At 36.1% G+C, this 26742-nt stretch overlaps 1 protein-coding gene across 3 annotated transcripts in view; it reads right to left on the reverse strand.

The window, feature by feature from the left end:
* The window catches only part of pdzrn4 (PDZ domain containing ring finger 4), a 419600-nt gene that overhangs the window by 38793 nt on the left and 354065 nt on the right, over positions 1–26742 (reverse strand). For all 3 annotated transcript variants that reach the window (XM_051935720.1, XM_028810917.2, XM_028810930.2), the window contains one exon: positions 22840–22942. In XM_051935720.1, coding sequence (XP_051791680.1) covers positions 22840–22942 — 103 coding nt within the window. The remainder of the gene's footprint in view (positions 1–22839; positions 22943–26742) is intronic.

Consider the following 26742-nt stretch of genomic DNA (forward strand, 5'->3'; position numbering starts at 1 on the left):
AAGAATGTCACACTGACAAATAGTATACTATTCATTTCTGATTTTGTTTTTCAAGCACACATTTTCTAGTACACATCTTTGAGAAGCACAGCTTCTGGCTACAACATCCGGTGCAAGACAGGAGCCAAGAGTTATATTAAAATTTCACTTATGCATAAATACAAACACATATGCATACTGTAACTGTTCACATTGATCAACCTGTACACCTAAGAGTAAGTTTAAGCAATTCAGGGAAAATAATGAACTATTTTTACTTTGGAAAAGATTAACTTTACCTTTTTAAACAGTGAGTGCACAAATCTGATCTAATGAAAGAAGAAGGTGTAGAGTATCAAACTACAAGTCACTTGTAATTGCAGTAGTAAAGCAAGGCCACTCTCGACCACAATCATCTCTCTCACTGAGACTAGGATATTCAAGGTGCCGAAACCAGGTAAAACACACCAGAGGGCATATATTAACTGGACATGACACAAAACTTTAAAAGTAGGAGGTATTTTTCTTCACACATTTGAATCTTGTGTTTATATTTGGACGCAGTGTATAGTATAAAGCTACACATCCTCCAGAAATGAATGCAGTGTGTAACAAGAGGAAATGAATGGAGTGAATAAATAAACAGTAATAAACATGCAAAAGAAACTCCAATTTGGACAACCCACGTAAACTATACAGACTTTAAGGCTGATGCAGATGTGTGTTCAGTGAATTACTGCATTTTTTTTTTTGCACTACTTTTTGGTATGCAAGTATGTGTGCCATTTGCTCCATTTTCATTGTTTGACAAACTTATTATTATGATATATTTTTGCTATTTATTTATCATCACCAGCTTTTACACATGGCCAAGCATATGCTATCTTGTGTAGAGAAACCTTGAGAGCAAAAGTTAAGAGTTCTTGATACAGAAAAGCAAGGAAAATGAATTTCCAAAGGAAGAGCGCAGTCACTCAAAACATTAAGATAGCATTCTCTCCTTAAACATGTTACATAATTCAATTACGAATTATGCAAGCCTACAAGCACATGCTGAATACATCAAGCATTTAAGCGTACAAGTCACATGTATACATAAAACTAAGTTAGCGTTCAGGTTATTTATCCATTTTCTCTCGACAAAATTTTGACATGAAGTGTATAATGTATGAAGACTGAAGTCTAAATACCAAATAAGCACTTTCACAAAAGGTATAAATATAACAGAACAAGTGCACTTTTATTCAAGACTATAAACGAAGAAAAAGAAATCGGGTTAGTGTACTCTGTTTTTGTACCTTTTTTGGAAGTGCTTATTTGATATTTGGACTTCAGTCTTCACACATTATACACTTCACGTCAAAATTTTGTCGTTAGTACTAAAACATGAAAAAAGTTTGTCTTTTAGGTATGTGTTCAACATTTCTTGCATTTCCTGTCATCCTACACTTACATAGATCTTTGGAGACAAGGAACACACGTGAAATGCATGTGTTCCAAATAACGATATATTTTTTAGCCTATACAGCTCTAGGTACTACCTCACTCCCTGATAAACAAGGCTTGAGTTGGGAGAGGTTTTTGCTGTTTCTGCGGCAGTGGGAGGATGGGATAGCAGGCTGCTTGCTGTTTGTGCTTATTGACACATTTACAACACAAAAGATGCTGAATGGAGAGGTGCGAACGGATTTAAGGTGGGAGAGGTTTATGAGTTTTTTTCATAGGCTTTGGCAATTCTAGTGTTAAGGAGTATAGAGTAGATTAGAAACTAGATCAAATGGAATCAAATTATTATGACATTGATGACATTGGCAATCTCAGCTACTTATTTTGTGATTATTCTTTGATCATTGAAATTATGTATGTTAATATTGTTGTCCTTTTCAAAATAGAATACACATCCAAACAATAATTGAGAAGCTGTTTTTAATTCTATGTCCATAAAAGACCACGGTGCAGAAGAATGTGACATGGAACAAAATGTCCTTGTATATTTACCAACATTGAAACACACATAATACAATATTTAAAGTCAATAAAACATTTCCTTACTCTACTCTGTGTACTATATCCTATATTTGTGTTGCAAAAGCAGTAACACAATACAATCCATGTATTGAAATGATATATGTTCTAAATTAGGGAGAAACTGTGGCGCAGTGGTAGTACTGCTACCTCGCAGTTAGGAGACCTGGGTTCGCTTCCCAGCTCCCTGCGTGGAGTTTGCATGTTCTCTCCGTGTCTGCGTGGGTTTCCTCCGGGTACTCCAGTTTCCTCCCACAGTCCAAAGACATGCAGGTTAGGTGCATTGGTGATTCTAAATTGTCCCTAGTGTGTGCTTGGGGTGTGTGTGTGTGTGCACCCTGTGGTGGGCTGGTGCCCTGCCCAAAGTTTGTTTCCTGCCTGTGCTTGCTGGGATTGGCTCCAGCAGACCCCCGTGACCCTGTAGTTAGGATATAGCGGGTTGGATAATGGATGGATGTTCTAAATTAATTAATATATCAGTCTGTATATCTGGCCATTCATTCATCTTCAAAACCTGCATTTCCTTGGTCACGGCTGTAGAGTGATAATGCCTAGTCTATTAATTTAAGAAAGTGTAAATATGAGTATTTTTGTATATTTACCTAGAATGTTCATAAAGTTGAATGGTACAAAACACAACATTACACATACAAAACATTAAACAATGAGGTATGTGTTTAATTGCTTTAAATATACCTTTTTAATGCATTTATTAGAGCTAGAGCCAACAGAAAAATAACTAATCTAAAATGTGCTGGTATTTGAGAACTTTAATTTAAAGTAAGATAATATGTCCTAACTGACAAATGTTATGTACACTTTGTCTCCCGAATGTTTTCTGTTCTTCTCTGGAAGAGGAGCACAAAGATACTGCCCCAGGGAGTTAAGCTAATCCTGATTGGCAGAATGACACTTTCAGTTTCCCAATAGGATTTAATTAACAATCAATATAATATTGTCATTTGCAATGAATTCCAGAAATAAAAACTCGAGTGCTCAGCAGGTAGCAAGCCAGCAGTGCCATTTGAACCAGCCACCTCAAGGATTCAGGTCTATCTTTTTCTAGAAAACACTGAACAATTGAAATACAGTCACATTATAAACTAAACACATATTTTAAACTTAAATTATGGGGTTGTCACAATAACAATTTTTGGTGGATATCATAATACCATACCATATATACTACCAGCAAGCCCGCGATTCTCGAAAGAATCGCAAATCCAGGAATGGCAATCACTTTGTGTTCCCTCTGATATTTGGAGGGATGTAATATCATGGAGGGTGGGTGCGTCCCTCGTTTACAGGTTGTAGCCATACGGGCTCGTGTTTGTATTACTAATCGTTGAGCTCCTTCCATTTGAAGCCGTGACCCCTTTGCCTCTGTGAAGCCGTGACGTCTTTGTTTCTGGTGTGTCTGAAGCGCGTTGTAGGAGCCCTCGTGTATTGCTGTTATCCATGCGGTCTCGTCTGTGTTGTTCTGTGGATGTGTCATTAGGTAGGCGCTGTTTACTGTTAGGAAGCATAATCCAACTTACATTTAATACTGAATTACCATTATGTGATTCACATATGCCACACTGACTGCTGGCACAGTGGATTACAGCAAGTGTAGTTTACAGGTTGTGGTGTTTGGGAGCCATGTACTGACTCTGGGAAGTACGGGCTCGGTGTCGTATTACAGATCGTTGAGCTCTTTCCATTTGGAGCCATGAGTCCTTTGCTTCTGCTGACACGGACTGCTGGCACAGTGGATTAGAGCAAGTTTAGTTTAAAGGTTGTGTTGTTTGGGCGCCACCTACTGACTCTGGGTAGCCGCTGGGTTTGACTCTGGGGCGCTGCGGCGCATTGCGCATGTGCATCGGTGCGTCCGCCGTCAGCGGCGCAGTGCGCATGCGTTCGGTGCATCCGCCTTCCGTGCATAAATTAAACTGTCGTTTAGTAATATAGATAAGACTGTTACATAATATATCAGGTTTTTGGGACATAAAAATGAATTATGTTTCATCTACTGCTCCAAAGAATCGGCTCTTTTCTCTCTCTTTTAACTGTAATTGCTGAGTAAAAAAAGGAAGAATCAACAGTTTCTTTACTGTAAAACCGGTACTCTCATGCTATTTACACCCAGATAAACAGAAGGCAAAGTTAATCCATGAGGTCAGTAATCCCTGCAGGTTTTCATGCAAATCACGCTTTACTGTATTTTTACCCAAATCTGTATTTTTGTGTACGTACATAATGTAATTAGTAAAATTTGTAATTCATGTTTTAGCTGTAAACATGTTACAGCACTGTGAGCCTGTAATTTAAAAATAAACTGAACTGAATCCAAATATCACTGTTGATATTAAATAGTTGAATGTGTATTCCAGTGTTTTATTTTACTTTCATATAAATATTTGCAGAGATTTTTGGTCTTTTCAAAATACTATGACACTGTTCAATTGCTTTATGAGTGATAATGTAGCAGCCACTTTAGTTTGTAAATACTTATATCAATTTAACATAACATTAACTTAGTTATGTTGAACTGTTTGGCTATATGTTAATACACAGATAATGGAAGGATCTACCTTAATCCCTGCAAACTAACATGCAGATAGAGTTACATCTTGTCATTCTGAGCACAGACTAGTGCAGTCTTTGTTTTGCCTTGTAGTTGTCAAGGCATGAAGGGCCGACAGTTTCAATCTGCGTCACACCATAGTGCAACTGTAAATTCTTTACAATATATCATAGAAAAGTAATGTAAATTTAAGCAAGGCGCATAAGTGAAATCTAACATCTTTTCAGAATTTTCCCTTAAGTTTTTAAAGCAAACACTTTTGAATTGTGGAATTTTCTTGTTACATATTTGACTTACGCTGGACCCTACCATACCCACTCAGTAGCTGCTCAATTTAGAGAAAAGATGTAGCTACAGATAATGTGTAAAGAAGTATTAGTCATTCAAGAATACTTATACTTGGCCATTTAACAAAAACACCAATCTGCACTGGCACAAAATAGTTATTGATTCTGATGGTGTCTGCATAGTAAACTTGCATTTATTGTAGCCTTCTTGGATCATGTTTGCACATTTATGACTTTGAATATATTAAAATATCTTAAAAATCATAAACACAATTGAATTATCAACTACAATGGGACCACTTTCTCAAAACATAATCCAAAACTATCCTTTTCTTTAGTTACTGATTTAATCTTGTTTAGAAATGTTCTACAAAAACGAAAAATAGTTTTATGGGCTAAATGTCTGGTATTCATGTTTTCAACCTACTCTTCAAAAACAAGTATTATCTAAATTACTTTATGCTAACCCCAATTTCAGGGTCTCTAACCCAGTTACATGATTTTCAGTATTTGAAGCTCTCATTTGGTTTTGTTTTTGATGTTGCATAGTTTTCTACTTAAAACAAAACTAAATGCTTTGCTTTCTCTTTTAATGTCACAATCTTTCATCTTTTATTATTGTAATGGCCCAATTGTTGTGTCATTACTGTTGCGCTCTTCAATTCATCCATTTTCTGAATGTGCATTTTTCATTTCTGGATCTAAAGAAACCAAAGTATGTAGCACCAGTAAAGAACCTGGCCTAAACATCTGACAGAAAAATGACAAAATCTAAAGAAAACTCAGGGATCAGGTTGTGAATTACCCCTAAGTCTAATGAGGACTGCAGAGACAATACTCACCACTGTTTCACTAAAGTTATGTTATTGCTGTTCCATATGTAATTCTGCTTGTATTTTTTATGGTGATAAATAGGCCTACAATGAAACGCAATTGAAATATAGTGCTGTAAAACTTCTCAAGATAATATGAAAGAGAAAATGGAAAGGATAACATAAAATCCAATACCAACACAACGGAGGAAAGTAGATTATATACTGTAAATTACTAGACAGAGTAGCCATTAACAACATCAAACACTTAAATAAATGGTTCTGAATAATACGACTGCAATGAAATAAACCTAATTGAAACAGCTGTAGTTGCAGTAAGAAATATTGTACTGTTATGCATACAGTATTAATTCAAGAATCCATTACTGAAACAACCCAACCCAGTTTAGGGTTTCAAGGCTTGGATCAAAGTCTTTCTCAGTGGCATTGTGATCACTGTCACACTCACTCCATTTGGGGTTGCCAGTTAAACCCACATATAAACCACTGGGATGTGGGAGGACATCCATAGGAAATCCTACTTGGGGAAACTCCACACAGTGTGTCAGAGCCATAACCGAAACCTTAGACACAACAGCTGTGTGACAGCAGTGCTAACAACTGCACTACCAACCTGCCCCGTAGTGTCAATGAGCAATTTTTTTATCTTTAAAATACATATTGCTATTGTTTATTAGCTGTTCTTCCTAGACACATATCGGTATTGTGCAGGTTTAAGTAAGAACCGTAACACTAGCATGCTTTTTTTAAAATGTACCATATTTTTGGATTATATCAACATCAAATGAATTGACAATAACTATAGCTGACGTCAGCCAAGTGTAACTTAGATATATTTACTATATTACCAACAATGTATGCAAGTCTCCAAACAAAATAGCAAATCAGAGTCTCAATAATGTCCTATTTGAAATGTAGCAAAGGATTATTTCTTTTTTTTTGAAATGACAATGAGGAAAGTCATTTTTTCACTAAGCCATCTGCACTCTACTACCTTTCATAGTTCTTACCCTTGTGCTGATGACAGTCAATAAAATGTACGTTTTTTGCATGATTTTGCCCTTGGAGTATGCTCATTAGTGCCATGCTCATTGAGTGAGTGGACCTACTCATTAGCTAGGGATTTGTTCTTTTAAAAACTAAACAAAATATAAGCAATTTGCCCAGATGCTCCCATTCTCTCTTTCTGTAGAAGACAGGAGGCACTGAACCGGGGTGCATAAGCTGTCAGTGAAAGCTATCATCTTCAAGAGAATTTTATACAGAATTGTGTTTTATTTGCAGATGCCTAATCAAACTCTGTTACATTGGGAACACTACCAACAGCTGTGTGTAACAGAGTATGACAGAGCCATTCCACAGTGACTAATCAACACCATCCATTTACTTCTGCAGGTTTAATAGGAACGTCTTTTATATATACATATAAATATGCCCACAAAGACCATATTAAAACTGTAAATGGACAAGGTTACCTAAAAGGATAAATAGCAGACATGTATGAAATTTAAGACCACTGTTTCCCTAAAGATGAAACAACTTTCTATCATAACAGAAAAAAATAAAAATTTCATAGCAATTCGCAGGCAATTATCTGAAACTACTTTCTGAAGGTTGTCATAAGATATAGTTCTATGTGAAAAATAACAAATGGATACCATGAAATAAGAGTCATCTAAGAAAGAGATACAACAGAAAAAAAAATAAAGCATAGATTTGAGCTTCTTAATATTCCAGGAATCTGCCACCATTATTCTAAGCAGAGCAGCTAAAAATGCCAAATCCTCATTCACACACTTAGAGCCTTGTATTATAATTAACGCCAATTAGGTGCCTCTTGTATGAGAGAATGACATATAGGAGCTAATTAATTAATAAAGGAATAAGGAAAGTGTTTGCAATTACCAAGAACTATAAATTACTAATTCTAAGGGGAATGCAGTTCCCCAAAGAATCACTGAGACTTACAGGTCCCATGAGTCTGTGTATGAGGCTGAAAAAACATGGCACTTTATGAAGCAGCTTTGCAGAAGTTTTCAATGCATACATTGAGTGAGTGTATAAATGCTATGTAGACCTGGGAAAATGTCTCTTTTAGATAAAGTTTTAACAAGTGAGAATACTGGGGAAGAAACCATTAAGGCAAGCAATATAACATTGCACACAATTTATACTGTAGTCTTGGGATACATGCACAACAATAAGTTCCAATAAGAACCACCGACGTCAGCTACTAAAAAATAGAACTGCAAAATACTAAATGAAAACATTAACAGAAAATATATGTATGGAAAGTGTTCTTGTTTTGAAATGTATCAACATAAAATCAACACTAAATAGCATAAAAGAATTTCCAGATTAATACATCTTAACTACAGTATGTATAGTATCAATATTTGTTTAATTCACAGTAAAGGTCTAAAGACCCAGATGAGAATTAGTACAAACATGAAATAACTGTGCTTGAACATTAGAAATCCAGTTGATTTTTGATTGAAGAGGAGGGATGTTTTTTGGCAGTCAATTCTACAGCATCTACTGAACGTAATCAACATTAGTATACTTACTGTATACCAAAATGAAATAGCATTAACATCTGCAAAGAATCTAAATTAGGACAGTGTAAATTAAATACATTGTTTGTAAAGTGCTACTGAAATATGGCAATTCTGTTAGATCTGGATATAAGAGATGTTCCCAAACCTTTACCAGAAATTTTAATTTTGATCACTCTTGATATGACTTTCATCAACTTGGGCAGCAAGTGCAATGTAATTTTTCCATTTAGTAGGTCCGACATTTCATACATATTCATCCTTTGAAAACACATCTGTTAGCTTGTTGCTTAAAAATCACTAACATGACAGATAGCCTTTGTTCATGGACATTATGTGGAGCACAATATTAGCAAATAAGCCTTTCTTCTTTCCTTCCATCCACCCATTTTTTTTAATTTGCTTATCATGGGTAGAGTCATGGGGTAGTGGGAGCCTATCCCACAAAACTTTGGTCTCAAGGCAGGCATAAAACTAGGACTAGATACCAGTCCATAACAGGGTGAACACACAGACATACACACACACACACACACACACACAAACCAGGTCCGATTTAGCAACACAGATTTGCCTAACCTGCATGCCTTTGGACTGTGGGAGGAAACTGGAGAGCATGCACTCTGCATAGGAAATATCCGAGATGCGAATCCTGGTCTCCTTATTGTGAGGCAGCAGCGCTGCCACTGTGTCACCCATAAATATTATTACAATATGTAAATAACATCCATCCATCCATCCATCCATCCATCTATCCAATGTTTTATACTATTACATAACATTTTTAAAACTTCTTAATCCAATCTAGAAGCATTCTAATATAATATACTGTAGCTACTCACATGATCACAATGCCATTCATAATTTTTACATTTTACATCCTTTATTTGAGGATGTAGCATTTTAAGTCTAACAAAGTCTAACAAGTCTAACTTCTCTGTCCTTTGCAGAAACATGTTACTTGCTTTTTCATACATTGCTTCTGCATTTTGGACATTTGTTTTTTTTGAATAAGTACTAACAAAATAAAATCTGCTATGTAATGTTTCTCATCTGAAGTCAGATTTGGAGAGGCCTAGATAACTATTTGTTATGTTCTGAAATACAAACAATAGAAGTGAAGGAGGAGGCACTTAATTTTGCACAACTGTATATTATGGGTCATGGGGGTCTTGGATCTCATCCCAGCAAGTACTAGGTGCAAGGCAGAAACCATCCCAGGACAGGACTTCAGTCTATCCACACGGTAGAAACACACACCAACACACTAGAGCCAATAGAGCATATAATTATGATTCAACTATATATATATATATATATATATATATATATATATATATATATATATATATACAGTACACAGTATATAGACAGAATGAAAAAAGTATGATTTTTACATGCAAAAATATTACCTTGTTTCATATTTTACATAGTGTCTTATGATATTGAAAACAAGAACAAAAGGTTGTTTTCAAACTAAAAATATTGCAAATTGACATTCACTATTACTTAATCATTGAAAATATAATTGCTTTTTTACATTTTTAAAGACATTCTAAAAAAGTAGGAAGTTTTTCCAATGTGTTCTGGGTCCACTTTTTATCAAGTGATGTATATGTAAAATATGCATACAACCATCCATCAATTATCTGAACCTGCTTCTTCCATTTGAGAGAAGCAAGAAGATAGAGGAAACCCTCATAGTTCCAGATACAAAATAGGATGGGGTGGTTGTCCACTGTACAGGAAACATATCTTATACAGTCATAGAGTGAGCCATGGAATTGAACCTAGGCAAAGAGAATTATGAGGCAACCACACATTAACTGAGATAGTTTCCATAACCAAAAAGCAAGGAGAACAAAGAGCTGACATCATTATGGTTATTTTATAGCTCACCAGGATTTTACACAAGCTTAATAAAAATAAAATATTTTAACACCTATACATAAAGATACATAAAGGTGGTGCAGTGAGGCAATGATTATTGGCCACAGTTCAAATGTTGATTGGTGTGTGTGCATGTGTGCATGGTGCCTCATCAGTGCTAATCCCTGCCTTGTGCCCCATAGTGTTTGCATAGGCTCCAGGTTTTACCACTTTGAATTGGACTAAGTGGGTTTGCTAATAGATGGGCGGATGAATGGATATACTCTAACTATTAGAAAAGCCAATCTAAAGGGAGATGATCATGAGAGAGTACGGTTTGAATAACACAGCAGAACAAAACAAATTTTAAAGCAAACACTCAACATTGGCAAGTAGAAATCAAACAATGGTTACAATAATGGTAAGGTAAAAGTATGAACCCGACTAGAGAAAAAAGCAAAAATGAACCTATAGGTGGCCAAGGTGTTAAGTGTTAATAGGAATGGCACTAGGGCAGGGGTGGGCAAAGTCATTCCTGGAGGGCCGCAGTGGCTGCGGGTTTTTGTTCCAACCCAGTTGTTTAATTAGAAAACAATCCTTGCCAATGATTGCATTTCATGGCTTGTTAGTGCTTTAACTCTGCTATGTCAAGTCATTCTCATATCCTAGATTTTTTTTCCATTCTAAGGATATCATCCAAATACTTTGAAGTGTAAAATGGATGGGTAATTCTCAATCCTTCACTTTTTTCTCTTCTCTTTCCTTCCAAGTATTTAATTAAGCCAAATAGTGCACGATAAATACACATAGGTGTTAAGGGCAACAAGCAAAATGGTTAACTGCTGGTTTCTTTTGTCATTTGCATCTGATTGCTAATAAGGAGCAATTAAAAACCGAGAATGCAGCTGTTTAAGACTTAAATAAGCAATAAGGGTTCAAAATCTTAATGAGGGAGTTAACTAAAATGAAGCAGAAGCTGTTTTTACAGCAATAAGTGCTTCTTATTAAGAAATTGGGTTGGAACAAAAACCTGCAGCCACTGAGGCCCTCCAGGTATGACTTTGCCCACCCCTGCACTAGGGTAAACCCAGACAACAGTTTCATATTGTGTGTTCAATGGATTTAGAGGAAAGCTAAAGTGAAGAACAAACACAGTAAAGTAAGCAGCAAGTTTAGTGGCTGAAGTTGTAGTTTATTCATATTGATGATGCAATAAACCAGCAACCACATTTAGTCGGCTAATTATAAGAAAAAAAAGTAAAAAAGCAAATTAACTTGAACATTCAGACCAACACACATGTGACTAAACCAATACAAATGTTGAATGGTAACCTAAAGAAAACATTGGACCATATGAGTTTGATGCGGATTACTATAACGTCGTATTCATTTTAAAACATACTGCAGTTATGAATATTTAATATAGTGCCTTTAATTTACACTTAGGGTTGCAGTATGTCTTAAAAATACTAAGTACCCAAGAGGACTAAGCACATTCACATCAAGAGAGCACCAAAGCAATTAAAAAGCTCATCACAATGTTATATGAGAAACATATCAGTGTGAGGTGGATCTTGGCATATGACTCCAAAATTTAATTCAATTTATTTCTACGAGGCACTACTGTGTGAAGATAGATTCAGAATGCATTAATAAAAAATAAAGTTTGAACTAAGCAACATTTATATATACAGATTACATTTTGCATCTCTTCAAATTACATCAGAGTTGGAAGTGTTCCATGTAGTTATCAGTGTTTAAGATTATGACTTACCTAAACTGACTTAAAAAAGTATATCCGCTATCAGAAGCAAATCAAAGGGAGAGCCTTATTAAAACTGAAAAAATCATTAATGCAACTTAATAATACTATTAAAAATATCTGTTATGAGGAAATACAGGAGATTTATTTTCTTATGTTTGAAAGCAAATTTATTCCACAATGAGTGACACAGCTTTTTTGGAACTAATATTTGAGTTAGGTTAGATCCATCCATTCCATCCATTATCCAACCCGCTGAATCCGAACACAGGGTCACGGGGGTCTGCTGGAGCCAATCCCAGCCAACACAGGGCACAAGGCAGGGAACCAATCCTGGGCAGGGTGCCAACCAACCGCAGGACACACACAAACACACCCACACACCAAGCACACACTAGGGCCAATTTAGAATCGCCAATCCACCTAACCTGCATGTCTTTGGACTGTGGGAGGAAACCGGAGCGCCCGGAGGAAACCCACGCAGACACGGGGAGAACATGCAAACTCCACGCAGGGATAAGCTGCACAACCTGCTTTTCTTACATTAGGAGGAATTACTGTATGTCTGAATCTGTTCAACAGAATTAGCTACAAAGTCAAAACTGCATTATGAGTATACTCTTCATTGCATGTAGTTAAATGCAACATACACCCTTTAAATGACTCCAACGAAAGCAGTACTAAGACCAAAAAAAAAATATCTAACTACATAAGGTCCATTCTTAAAAAGAAACAGAGTGAAATTATCAATTTGCTATTGTGCATACCAAAATCATTTTGCCTTAATAAATATTTAACCCTTCTGCCATCTTTTATTCCATAATAGTATCTTGCATTTACTGACATACAGCATTCTCTTCAACAGGGGAACAGACATAATAAAGACAATATGCTGAAATACTTTACACATATATTTAAATGGCAGATTTTTTGCTGTCATTTTATTTCAGTTGCCTCTATTATTTCAGCTAGTTCTATTTTCCAGATGTATGCCTCCTTTTAAATTTTATGTCACCACTCTTTTATTTCATGCAGGAGGCTTGCCTTGGGCATTTGGATCAAGGCTGACAGTAAATTAATGACTATGATTGTGTGATTAGTGGAGATTAAAGTCTACTGCGAGCATGCATTTACTACTGTCATAATACTAGTACGTTTTATTATATGGGATTAATTCCACTCATAAACTGGGAATAGCACTGCTGAGACAAGGTCCTTTTATTGGAAGCTGTCTGGATTCTTCTTCACAATACACATTAAAGATTTCATTTGGCATATACTGCCCTTGCTGCTGTACACTAAGTGTTTCAGTTAACAGTTGGATATTATTTTGTCTGTTGAGACATGTAGGTTTTAGAGTACAAGTGCAAAGTGGGGAAGAGTCAATGATGACAGGATAATTTTGGACACAAAGGTACTGAGTGCAACTCCTCACTCTTATAGTAAAAGACACTTTGAACTGTTTCTATGAAACAGGTTCTAAATTCAGTAGAGGACTTTCCAGTAAAACACCTTATGTAATGGGGCATACAGAAGTATTTCAGCCTTTCCATCATCATCAATAACTTTAAATGATGGAAACAAAAAATGTTAAAGATACCCATCATTTTTGCTAAAGTATCACTTGAAAAAGAACTAAGCGTGGACATGTGTTGAACAAATTGTTAATGAGACTGCAAATATTACCATTATGTATATAAGTTATCTTGTCATTTTGTTGGTGTGGGGTGGGTTCAAGAATTGATGATTCTAAACAAATTTGCTGTTAGTATTCAGAAAACAGAAATGCAATGAACAGCGACTCTTACTAATGGTATTTCATCATATTAAAAGCCACACTCTGCCTGTTTCTCAATGGCTTGGAAATACAATGTATTAAAATTAAAGGGCATAATGACATGTAGACTTTCTGGACATTAAAAGTGACAATTAATTAGCCATTAGATTCTAATTAACTGATTTACCACAGAAAAAAATGAAGCCTTAAAGAGATATTGAATATGTCATGTCTCAGGCAGAACACTACTTGTTTTGTAATCAAAATGCCTTTATTACATGATAGCAAATGAGCAGTTTATTAAAAAATAAAAGCAAAAATAGACAGAAAAAAGGCGGCTGTGGCTCATCAGACTGAGCCTGTCAGACTCGGCATTCTGCTTCTGATTTTAGTTAAAATGAACATAAGTTTATTTTATTTATTTAGCAACTTGATTTCTTATAGCTACAAACATACAGGTACAGAAGCTCAATTCAAATGCTTTTCATTTAAGTAGGGCAACTCCTCAAGGTCATAATCCAGAGCACCTTCAGTAAACCTCTCGCTGTGATTATCTCTAGATAATCTATGCAGTAGCCCTTGCAACTACTGAGGTCATTTAAATATATCAAAGATCACCTATTCACAACACTTCAGTCCAGCAAAACATACCTTATCATTAGGACACAAACAAATTAATACAGAGGCAGTAAATAATTGCACTAATCTTCTCTGTGCCCATATGTATCTTTTCTGAGTATTGTAATTCTTTCCCACAACTCTAATCCATAATCCTTGGTACTGGTGACTCAAAACTGTAGCTACTATGTTGCTACTATGCTTGTGCACACAACCATTCCATGCTAACCACTGACCTGTAATGGGAGAAATGGTTTAAAAAATGAATAGATGCATATTTGCTTTTCCTTTTACACAATTAAGACTTTTCAGACTATCCCGTGTGTGTACTGTCCAGATAACTGTTAACCAGGGTTGTATTGTTGAAGTAATCGGTGACAACAGGTTTTTTTCCTTTTACAATTTCTCCTTCACATAAATTCCTATTTACTTGTCAAATTCCTATTTACTTGTCTGATACAGCAATCAGTCTCAACTCAAACTAGAAACGGTTTTCATAATCATCTACTATGTACAACACTTCATCTGCATTTGCTGAAGCTCCTTGATAGTCTACCTGAACAGTGAACTGTGCAAACACAGAATACCCTCCTCTACATAGGTTTATGGTTTTTCCATAAACAGTATTTGTTTATAATGGACTATATATTTTACTTTGGAGGATTATCTGTGCTTTGTTATAATTTAATTACCATTCTTTATTGGTGCTTTTCAGATATCCCATATCTGCTTTAAATGTACCTGTTTTCTTAGGAGCTACACTATCAGTTTCTTAACATGAAGTTATTTGAAATACTTGAATTTCACACTATTGGACTATAGCCAACTACTCACGTGTCTTATAGACACAACTGCTGTAACCACAGCATACTGAATTGTGTTACAGAAAGGGGTGCGGATACTTACTGAATTAGTCACTTTGAGCTTTATATTCATAAAAAATGGGAAGGATCTATGCAATGTTTTCATCTTAAACTTATACAATGTTTTGTTGATGAGTGAAATAATACATCACTTAAATAATTGAAGAAAACACTACATTTTAACATAATAAAACATAGACATATACCCTATGGAGTGAGTGGTTTTCATAGGCACTTTAAGTAAACCTGTAGAAAGGGAGATTATATATCACATATGTTCCAGGATAGTTCCTTATAAATATCAACATTCTAAAAAGATTATTTGTTTGTTCCATAGATTAGATGTGACTTATTTCTCATTGCTCCTTCTGCGGATATTACATGGTGTACTATACTAGCTATATATTGTTGCACTATGTTTAATTATCAGCTCTATTCAAAATAGAGAAGCTCTGACCAACACATCATGTGTTTGTGATGTTTGTTGGCTACATGATCACTCACTATTTAATTAACTTCAGGTGAAAAATACAGCTCTCAAACTGAGAACAACCAGTCCAGCACCTCCTGTTAAGAAAGACCATATTACAATTCTGTTTCTCATTCTTTATAGTGCACCACTGTCAGTGACACTGTCAGTAATATCACCAAATTTTACAGTTTGTGATTAACAGTTTAAGTCTCATGTTGCTGTTTGCCAAGTGATAAATAGCAAGCCAAAAATTCAAGGAACAAGGTGCATGACTGAGAAAGTTGAGGTCACCTTGGAATCTGCAAAAAGGACTGTTAAGTGGGCTGGCAGCTCATAGGGGAGTTGGACAGAGAGAAAACCTCTGCTGTGACTCTATTTAACTCAAAATATAAAGGAACAAATTTCAAACCACTATACTAATACACCAAAGATTTTGAGAAAATCCAGAGACTCAGAAACTACTAGTAGCATATTGTCATCTTGAATAGGAAATTCTCCATGAGTCAAATGGAAACAACAGTCCCGTTTTGAACAATATGGATTTAGCCATCAAGAAACCCACAAAACGATAGCATCTGTAAACATGAGCAAACTCCAAGATTGTGGAGTGAAAATACTATCTAGAAGGATGATAAGCTCAAAATGAAATAAATACTAAAACAGACACAGCATCATCAAAAACCCCTAAATTGTAACACCATTGTTATGGACATGCAGAACTGCTCAAAGGATTGTGAGTACTGAAAAATAATGAGAGGTGATAACAAGAAAAAAGACATGATCAGGCAAAGCAAGCATCACTGTGATATCAAAACTAATATGGGACTACCATGAGCAAAAGGACAAAACGGTATGTAAGAGTCAAAAGCAAAGTGAAACCAAAAACAAACTCTGAACACTAGGACATGCTTGGGAAGTAAGTAAACTGAAAGATACTTCAGAAAGATAATTCTGAAGTTGTTTTATCCGTGCAAATAATGTGAACGATGGCATATTTACAGCGTAATGACCGTTTCATCATAGACACAATGATTGAGGTGACGTGATCATTAAAACAGTGCTGCATAAATTAAACCAAATGGTTAATGAAAATGAACCTTTACATTTCAAGACATAACATGAAAATAATGCCAGAATTGGATTTCATATGTGTGAAAACCCCAAAATAAGCAGAAAAATGTGTATGAAAGGTTTTCTAATACTACAGCTATGAGGTGGTCCACTTCCTTTGTCTCTTGCTGCTTTAATGTGTCAAACAGCATAATATGAGTGGCCCCGTAGGGCTTCTTTCTTTTTCTATGGAGTTATTTAATGTATTTTTAATAAAAAGTTAATTTACTATGTTTAACTTTAAAAAGTACTATTGTGCTTGAGGCATGACATCTCTGATATCTTTTTAGTTATTTTTTTGTCTGTGGCAAATCAATCAGCTTAAATTTAATTGGTAGTTATTTGTCACTTTAGACATCTATAATGTTTAAAATTTTCATTTAATAACTTCAAATTTAATGCATTACATTGTGAGGTCATTTATAATAACTAAAAGTAAACTCGCCAAATTGATTAGGAACACAGAAATAATTAGACAGGTTTTCCAGAACTTTGCTGGTAATAAAGACAAAAAGGACATAAGGATGAACACACAAAACTGCCTAACTAAGCAATTACACAGCAAAGAAAAATTAGAGAGACAATGGAGTATCAACCTCTTCCACCTCACTGGGCGCGATTCCTCATTAAAGAGTGCTTTATTTTTTTTTTCTGAAATAAGCTTTTACAGAACACAGAACTTCCTTTATATAGTAAAATATCTATTTAATAAAAACAACAACAACAAAAAAACTTCCATTGAATTACTATCATAAATGTAACTTTACAAGAATTTTTGACTCATCAATAAAAAATGATTATGCACAAAAAACGCACAATTACACAATATAAACCAGGGGCTCCCAACCTTTTTCAAGCCCCCCTCACAGACTTTCCTCTTACTGAAGATCCCCATGCCTATCTTATCCAAGAAATGACATATGGTATATGTCTTATAAAACTATAATAAACTGCATTGTAGACTACCTGTTTAAGGCAATGTAATGAATCTACATAAAAACAGTACTTGTTATACAAATCAATCAAACATATTTTACCATGCCGACAAAGACGTACAACTTCCCACACTAAAAAAGTAAAACTCACAATAGGCACAGGGAGACTTTTGTGCTTGCACAGGTTTGCAGCTAGCTTAGTGACAATCACATGTTATTCTCCACATGTAGACATGCTGTTTTTTTTTTTTTTTTTTTGTTACTTTCATTGTGGAAAAACCAGCGTCAGACAGGCATGTTGTTATTGTTACAAAGGGTAAGAGACAGCGGGATGGCGTTTTTGCTCATAACTTAGTATTTGTTTCACACATTGCTCTAAAATTCTGACATGGGAATGGCAGAGAATCTGATTTTGAAACATCCTTCATTGTCCTTTTCAATTAATTCTTTTTGTGACTTCAAATCAAGATTCTCACTATCAGTTGCTATTTCAATTTTTTTTTCTTATCCAATTTAAATAATGAATAGTCACTGATGTATTCCTTCAGATGTGTCAGATGTGACAATACTAGAGGTTGGACGCTGTATACGGTGACACATGATGTTTCTGATGAAGAAGTGGAAACATTTCTTCAGCTTTCTCTCCCAAAGTCCCATTTCTTGTACAAATGGTCAAACTTAATCATGAAAATTATGTATACTGTTATTGTGGCCCTGACTGCTCTGATTCAGGCTATTTAAATATTGAAAAATATCAGACAAGTATGTAAGCCTCAGAGCACATGACTGGCTGTCCAAAAGTAAGTTCTTAGATGACAGAAATCACACAGCTCTGTGCAGAGTTCACACATTCATTGAAAAACTGTTCCGCAAGACAGCCACCACAATGCAGCACAAGGCTTTCAAAACTGGCATCACTATCACTGCACAGTTTGGGAAACAGTCTTTGTTAGAGGGGATGTGCTTTGATAATGTTGACAACTTTAACAACATCTTAAAGTACTTGTTGCAATTTGTCCTTCATCCTTTAAGTGGCAAGTGCTTCACAGTCAGGCATGCAGTGCTTATTAATGACATCTGCAGCTTTTTCCTTTATTAAAGCAAAGACTCCGTTTCACTTACCTGTCATGGCAGCAGTGTCATCCATACAGGCCAGTACGCAATGAGACTAGTCAACTGAATTTGCCTGCATCAACACTTCCAAAACTTCAAAAATGACTTGTTGTCATCTTCTTAGTTTGTTTCCAGAATAGAATCTTGACAAATTTCCCATTTCCAGTAGCTGTGGTACGTTAGCTGCAGTACATCTGTGCTATCAACTAACTGCAATGCAAACCCAGGGCTGTCTTCTATCTGTTCAAGTAATTGGTCTGTTACATCTTCAACCATGTCAGATATTAGTCAACAGACAGTGTAATCTGACAAATTAATAGTTTCAGCTTCCTCTCCCAGCAATTCCTGAAAGAAGTTTTAGCCACTGGCAATAAAAGGTCTTCACCAATTGTGTGCGGATTCTTCGAACAGGCAATGCAATACTATGGCAAAAAAAGATGTCTTAAGGGCCTTCTCTGAAACCATTGCTTGCTGTGTGAAAGCACTTGCTTATTTTGCTAGCAGCGCTGTTGGTCTTTGTATGAAGTCAGTGTGTTTCATTACATTGGTTAGATGTTTTTGTTCTACAGTAAATGTCTTTTCAAATTAGACAATTGACACGCTGGAGGGACTATGTTTCCTGGCTGGCCTGGGAACAAACGTCTTTGGATTCTCCCAGAAGAGCTAGAAGAAGTGGCCGGGGAGAGGGAAGTCTGGGCATCTCTGCTCAAGCTGCTGCCCCCATGACCCGACCTTGGATAAGCGGAAGAGGATGGATGGATGGATGAAATTAGACAACTTTAGGCATTTGCTTCACAGAATGTATTGGCAAAGAATGCATTTGGGATAATCAAGTCCATATATTTCTTTGCCAGAACAAATCCAAACTCTATGTATAAAGCTTTACAGTTTCTAGATTTAGATTTTGCCGTGGAAGATGACTCACTTTTGGAAGATGCACTTGTTATTTTTTTTTTTGCTTTTTCACACACTACATTTAACAACACTGGTTGCACTCTCTGCACAGTGACTTGCTCAACTATGTTTCCTTTGTAGAACACTGGTGCATTTCACTAGTGCATTGTAGAGGTTAAAGGAATATCCTGCCTAAAAGTGACTTTTTTATATATCTTACTTACCCCATGTGTTTTATACTGATGACCAAGAAAGAAATTTTAATTTCACTTTTTCATGGAAAACAGAGATTAAAAAAAAAAGCTTACGATAGAAGTGCAATCGATGGTGACATATGGTCAAAACGTGTAAAACACATGCATTTTTTGCAAAAATATTGTTAAATAAAGACTTCGGCTAAATCAGTGTAGGGCACAAACAGCAAGCTCAATTTACATAGAACTGAGCTCTTGAATTGAATATCTGCCTCTCCCCCTCATTCATTGGTCAAGTGGACATTTTTAATACTGTTTGCTATGCTCCAGTAATGGTCACCACAGACAACCATTCCATCATAAACATTTTTTTATTTTTGCACTCTATTAAAACATTAAATTAAAAATGCTTCTCGGTCATCACTACAAAAAGTATGGAGTAAGCACCATACAAAAAATATAATTTGTGGGTGAAGTATTCCTTTAAGCATGTAGTACAACTTTTACTATACAGCCTAATATCTTACTAAACATTTCCAAGTTCTTGTAATCAGTATATACATGACACAGTCAATATATCAGTAAAAACTGTAAACTTTTGAGAAATTTTTTGTATCTTTTTGTATATATATGTGTGTTTCTTCGAGCAGGACCCAAGTCCAGATAAATGGGGATGGTTAAGTCATGAAGGGTATCTGGTGTAAATTTGCCAGATCAATATGCAAACAACAATACAGATTTCCACACCTGATCAGCCAAGGCAGCCACCAGTACTGTTAGCCCACTGGGTGCTGGGGGGAACTGGGCTACTATTGACCGAAGAAGAAGAAGAGGGGGGAAGGCATGTCTGGAAGCAGGAGGAGAGCAGCAAGATTAGGAACTCTGAATGTTGGAAGTATGACTGGTAAAGGGAGAGAGTTAGCTGATATGATGGAAAGAAGGAAGGTTGATATATTGTGCATGCAACAGACCAGAAAGAGGAGGAGTAAGGCCAGGTGTTTCAGAGGAAACCTCCTTTATTATAAAGACAAAGAAAGACTGAAAAAGGGCAGTAAACATAAACACTAAACAAAAGGGAAAACATCCTTAAAGACCTACAGTAACTCCAATTAACAAATCTTAAAATGCCCTTCTGTGTTATGGGTTCAGTTCTCCAACTCAATACAAATTCTATTTTCACCTTAATGCCAGTTATTTCCTAGCAAGACCTAAGGCTCCCATGCAGTGTAGCCTATTGGACATGTCCATAGCTGGTCTGATGCATGTTTTGCATACCATTTGAAAATGAATGCACTCAGTAACTCTCTTTGGCTGTCTGCCATATTGAACTGGCAGCAGGATAGCAGTACCTCATCTTTGGGTGCAATTGCTGTACCCAGAAGGGAAAAGGGATGACAGCTGGCCCCCATACACTTTAAATCAGTACTCCATGGGAGCATGTTTCTAGGTCACCTGCTATACCTCTCTAAAGCCAGTCTTTTGCTGTACAGCTCTCTAGAGAGATTATTCTCTCACTAATGTGGGTTCTGTTATTTATGGCTTCTCTCAGATGCTTTGCCTGTCTTTGACCTATTTGACTCACTCTCCAGACAACCCTTTCCATCACAACGCCTGCACACACACTAACTGCTGGCACTCATTTTGAGCATCAGAAGCAGTATTGTCATTACAAATTGGATCAAATGTTTATTAAAATACTGCTATGTAAGATGTGTGTTGTTAAAGAACAAGCGTGCTTTCAGATTAATTAAGTACAGTAACCATCATCTTGTCAAATCATGTTAGAAGTTGATCAATTTCCTTTTCTTAGTGACAGCGCTTCAGACAATAAATGAATTCACATCAGCTCATCTGAGTACTTTTCATATTTCTATCAAACATGTACTTGTGAAGAATTTTTAGAATGTTAATCTTGTGATACTGCTGGAAATATAATTTACTCATGAAACACACATGCAGTGTTTTACAGCTAGTCTGACGCTTTTTTTTTTTTTAATGGGTGGTGGGTGCAGATGTAGTTTTGCCTCCACATAGATCCAGGATCTCAAGTTTGAATCCTACATTGGGACATTGTCTATATCCAATTTGCAAATTCTCATAATTGTGCGGTTTTCCTCCAGGTGCTCCAGTATTCCCAAATTTCCAGAGAAATGCAGATTAGGTTAACTGGCCATTCGAAACTGGCCTTATTGGTGTGTTCATGAGCAGGAGGTAAAATGGATTAATGCTTCCTTGTCCAGAAGTGTTTACTTTGCTGCTGGGATAGACTCTGTCACCCTGAATTGGATTCAGGGAGTTTGAATATGACATCACTTCTTTTTTCAATTCTACAAATGAACATGGCAGTTGAAACACTTACTTCAGGCTTATGACTAACAACTCCTGACAAATCATATTTAACGCTTCTCCTTGAAATTGCAACAACATTTGCTTTGACATCTTTTATCCACGATTATTATGTAAAGGATAAACACGTAATTATGACTGTGTAATAAGCTGAACATTATATCTTAAGCAAATCAGCAATTTATTGGAGGTCTTTAAAATTTATTACACGTTGTTAAGCATTATTCTAACAGCATAATTACCTTCATGCCCACTGAAACATACATCTGTTGAGCAGTAATGGTGACATACTAAAGACTCACCAATAAAAAAGAAAATCTGACCTCAAGAAAAATACTGTGCTTTATTCACAGAACAGTTGATGAAAATAACATTTGGATGAATTCTGCTTAATCTGCCGAGTTAAGTTCTACGATGGAAAACACAATTACAATTACAACAATCCAAAAATGATATATTTAGCTCTAGCTTCAAAAGTTCAATTTTAAAAAAAATAAAGAGCCTGCAGAAAATTTCTCCTTGAGGCTGCTTCACAGAGTCAATTATAAGGGGTCAAATTGCAGGTTTGTAAAGGTCATTGCCATGCGATTTTACTTGTTGGAAACAGACAACTGAAATAGACAAGACAAACAAAATCTTACCTCGTACTCAAACTCTTCAGTTCTATCTGCATCTGCAGGTATGGTGGATAGAAACTCATTGCCATCGTAATATTCGTTGTCCATTGGATGCAGTGAGTGGCAGCTGGACATGGGGTTGAAAAAGAATTAAAACAGGTATTATATATAACAACATATTACATCCCCAAACCACATATTTAAAATTCAGTTTAGTAGATTTTTTACCTATCCCAGAAGCCTCAAGTGCATGGCTGGTACCAGCCCTTAGTAGGTTACTAAGGCCTATTCTTAAACATAAACTCCCCACATGAGGTTAACTTAGTACTGTGAGTAAAGCTAATATGCACATCTTTGTAAAATGTGAGGGCAATGGGAGTATCTGGTAGGAAGCTAATTGAAACAGAAAGAGAGAGAGAGACAGAAATATAAGCAGGCAATAACTAAGCATAGGATTTGAACCCAGGGTTCTTGATCTGTGAGGATCATATACAAAACACTATTCCACCACACTGCTTTCCACTTAATTAAAAAAAACCTTATTTGAAATAGAGGGTGCCTGTTTGTTGTATCCTGAAAAGCTTTGTAAGTGGATATCAATTCAAACTGTTCCATGGTTTTATAAGCCTATATTTTTTCTGAGGTTCTTGAGAATCTGGTGTACACAGCTAAGCTCAAATACTGATGTTTTTGATTTGACTGGCAAAGTCCTTTACTGTAAGCTACTAAAAAGTATCAATTAAATATGAAAGTGACCATTAAATTAAGATTTTATGGCTAATTTAGACCAACCATATGCTTCTTCAGAAGACTTTTTTTTTATAGGAAGCTGCAGTAAACCAATGCTATTTTGCATTACATACTGTACATCAGACTAAAATTTCATGACTGTTTCTCATGACTTGAAGTCTGCATGGCATCACTCAGCAATTTTTCCAGAAAACTTTCAGCATCACAACTATCCACGTTTGATAGAAGTACTTTGTTATTCTAATTTAATGCTTCACAAATGTTGTGGTCTTTAACATTACAGATGGAAAAATAAACGACTCCCAGCAACTCTGAAATGGCTTTGAATCATATCAGCATAGTTCATAGTAAATTAAAAGCATGCAGAAAGATATTGATATTCACACTGTTGCTATGATACAGAATCTGTTATCCAATTTAGGATGCACTTTGTAAAGCAAAGTTTGTTAAAAGACAAATCTGTGGTTGTTAAAAAGATAATAAAAAGAAAAATATAATGAGGGGAAAAAATGTTTTTAATGTTGACATAATAATGCAGTTTCTTCACTATACCATATACAGTATTGGAACACTAGAAACCTTTTATGAGAACAGGCTAATTTATCCCAACAAAGATAACCAATCCTACTGTAATTTCTACAAAATAACTTCAAGTCAAGGTTTGAAGGCCCCCTAAAGCCCTACTGTTTACCACACTACTGTATATATTATGAAGAAGTAACCAGCTATAAACAGTCTGTCTTGGCATGTCTCAGAACGGCATAGAAGCACCAGTACAGACAAGAGGCTAGAGGGTAGGTGACAGCAATATCTATCTCTCGACTAAGAGATAAAGTAAACCCAGGAATAGTTGACAAGGAGTCATAAAACCCCATTTCACAGTTGACAGAGTCACTAGTTTGGGGTGCTGGGACTTGGTTGCCCATTCAAGGCTGATATTAATACTCTTCTGCCAAACTGCTGATTCAGAGGAAAGGAACCTTGCTGCACAGTAAAAAGCAACTGAAGACTAGGCTGAAACTAAAGGAATAGGATCTAAGCAAGAATCCCTAAATCATGAGAAAGGGAAAGAGGTGAGCAAGGCCAGCAGACAGCCAGGGAAATAGTTCCGATACAGCATATACTCGTTTTTATTTTCTTCAGTTTATTATTACTGTTTACTTACGTATATCTCCCCATGTGGTTTATTTTCAATAATATTACTAGACACATATATATTCAGTAATATTACCAGAAACACACAAACACATATTCATACACATGTTAACTGTACATATATATCTAGCATATGGCCACACAGCACAGAAGTAGTTGGGTCTGCTACCTTATGGATCCAGCATCTGACTTCAAATTACATGGCTGGTCATCCATTGGTATGAGCATGTTCTCACTATTTCTCCACTCACTCCACTCCTCCTCCTGCATTTCAGAGACATGTATGTTGTTTAACTGATGATTCTAAACTGGTCCCATGTGAGTGAGCTGGTGTGTGGTCGTATGTGTGTCAGGATAATTTCTGACCCCTCCTGCAATATTGAATTGGCTTGCAAAAATTATATGAAATTGCATTATATCATGGAGTGACACACAATAGACCTTAAACCTAAGCCGGAACCAAACAGGTAGATTTGTAGTCCACAACATAGGGAAGCCTCTCATAAAACAGGTCACACTCTGGATCTCAAGGCATGATGGGCCTGTCAACATTCAAAAAATAGTCCCATCTGGGTGTTTGACCCCTATCCTTGGGGACTGGCAGCACAAAGCCACCTGGGAGGCAAGTTGGGGAATTTCAGGGAGTTCCACCTATGTCTACCAAAATAATGGGCAGTAGCAGAGGTTCCTGAAGGAAATAATAGGAGGCCATACTGTTCCTTTAATAAAAAAAATCTTGGTTGTGAGATTGCTGGTTAACCACAGCTCAACAGAGAGTATTGTGAACTGGTGAGAATATTACTTAAACATTTTGCTTTCACCCCAGAAGTGATCCTGTACAGAAGCTTTGAAGTAAAGTCGGATGGAGGGGCATCCTCCTAACAGAGTTGCAGGAGCCCAAAGTTAGAAGGACAGCTCTCAGGAAGAAAGGAATGGTAGATCCCCCAGTTGGAAGCACACAGAACACAGTGAAGGAAAAACACACTGTGAGGTGAGATTAGGTGTCTAGTTGCACCTTAGTAATATGAGGAATTTCCAACTGTCAAGGCAAGCTTGGCCTTTACAGTGCTGATAAGTGTGTGCTTCAGTATGAAAATCTCAACCTATGTCTCTGAATCCATATTGGATCTAAATGGTCTGATGGGACCTGCCCCATGACTGTATTTTACACAGTATATACAGCATATAAACATAAGCAGGGTTAGGATAGATTAGTTAGTCTACACTTGACATGTATGAACATGTGTGGCATTGTCAGTGAGCATGCATGGTAAAGGACTAGTGATTTATCATGGTATCTGTGTGTGGCCAATATAACCAGAACAGGCTCTATCTAGCCCATGACTCCACATTTAGAGTAAACAAGATAGGAAAACGAATAAATACATAACACAAATGACACAAGACAGACAATAGTGCAACAGATACTGTAAGTCAGTGTACAAATAAAAGATGGGAATATCTCCATTAAAAAAGTATTTCTGCCACTCATAAATCTCCCTCTGTTTTGCAGAGACATCAGTAATATTTCATTATAGCCAAGTCCTTATCTAAATGCTACACACAAATGCACTGAAATTCAAATCTCTATCTGCATCCAAGCTTTGAGGTACTTCCAGCTGTAGCCAGCAGCTTAATTAAAATTAAGAGAAAATTAACTACATACATGAATTAATTTTAATTAAAAGAAAATGCAGCCTGTATTTCTTCTACCCACCTGTGTACATCCACACATTTTCTAAACCAACAATTTCCATTTCATCTTTTCAGGGAGCCAAAGCCTATACTGACAGCCTCACGTTTAAGGCAAAAACAGTTCTGAATCAACTGGTTAAACACACATTTATTCAGTTAGCAGATGCTTTTATCCAAAGTGACATACAAAAGAGTATTGAGTAAACATCAGTCTCATGGACTGTTTGGGAATAAGTGTTACAGGACAATGTTACAAAATTGATTGTCATAAGAGTCAAAACAAAGTGTAAGCTGGTCACAGTTTCTTAGTTAAGTGAACCTATCAAA

The sequence above is a fragment of the Erpetoichthys calabaricus genome, chromosome 1 (assembly GCF_900747795.2).
Source record: "Erpetoichthys calabaricus chromosome 1, fErpCal1.3, whole genome shotgun sequence".
NCBI classification, from domain to species: domain Eukaryota; kingdom Metazoa; phylum Chordata; class Cladistia; order Polypteriformes; family Polypteridae; genus Erpetoichthys; species Erpetoichthys calabaricus.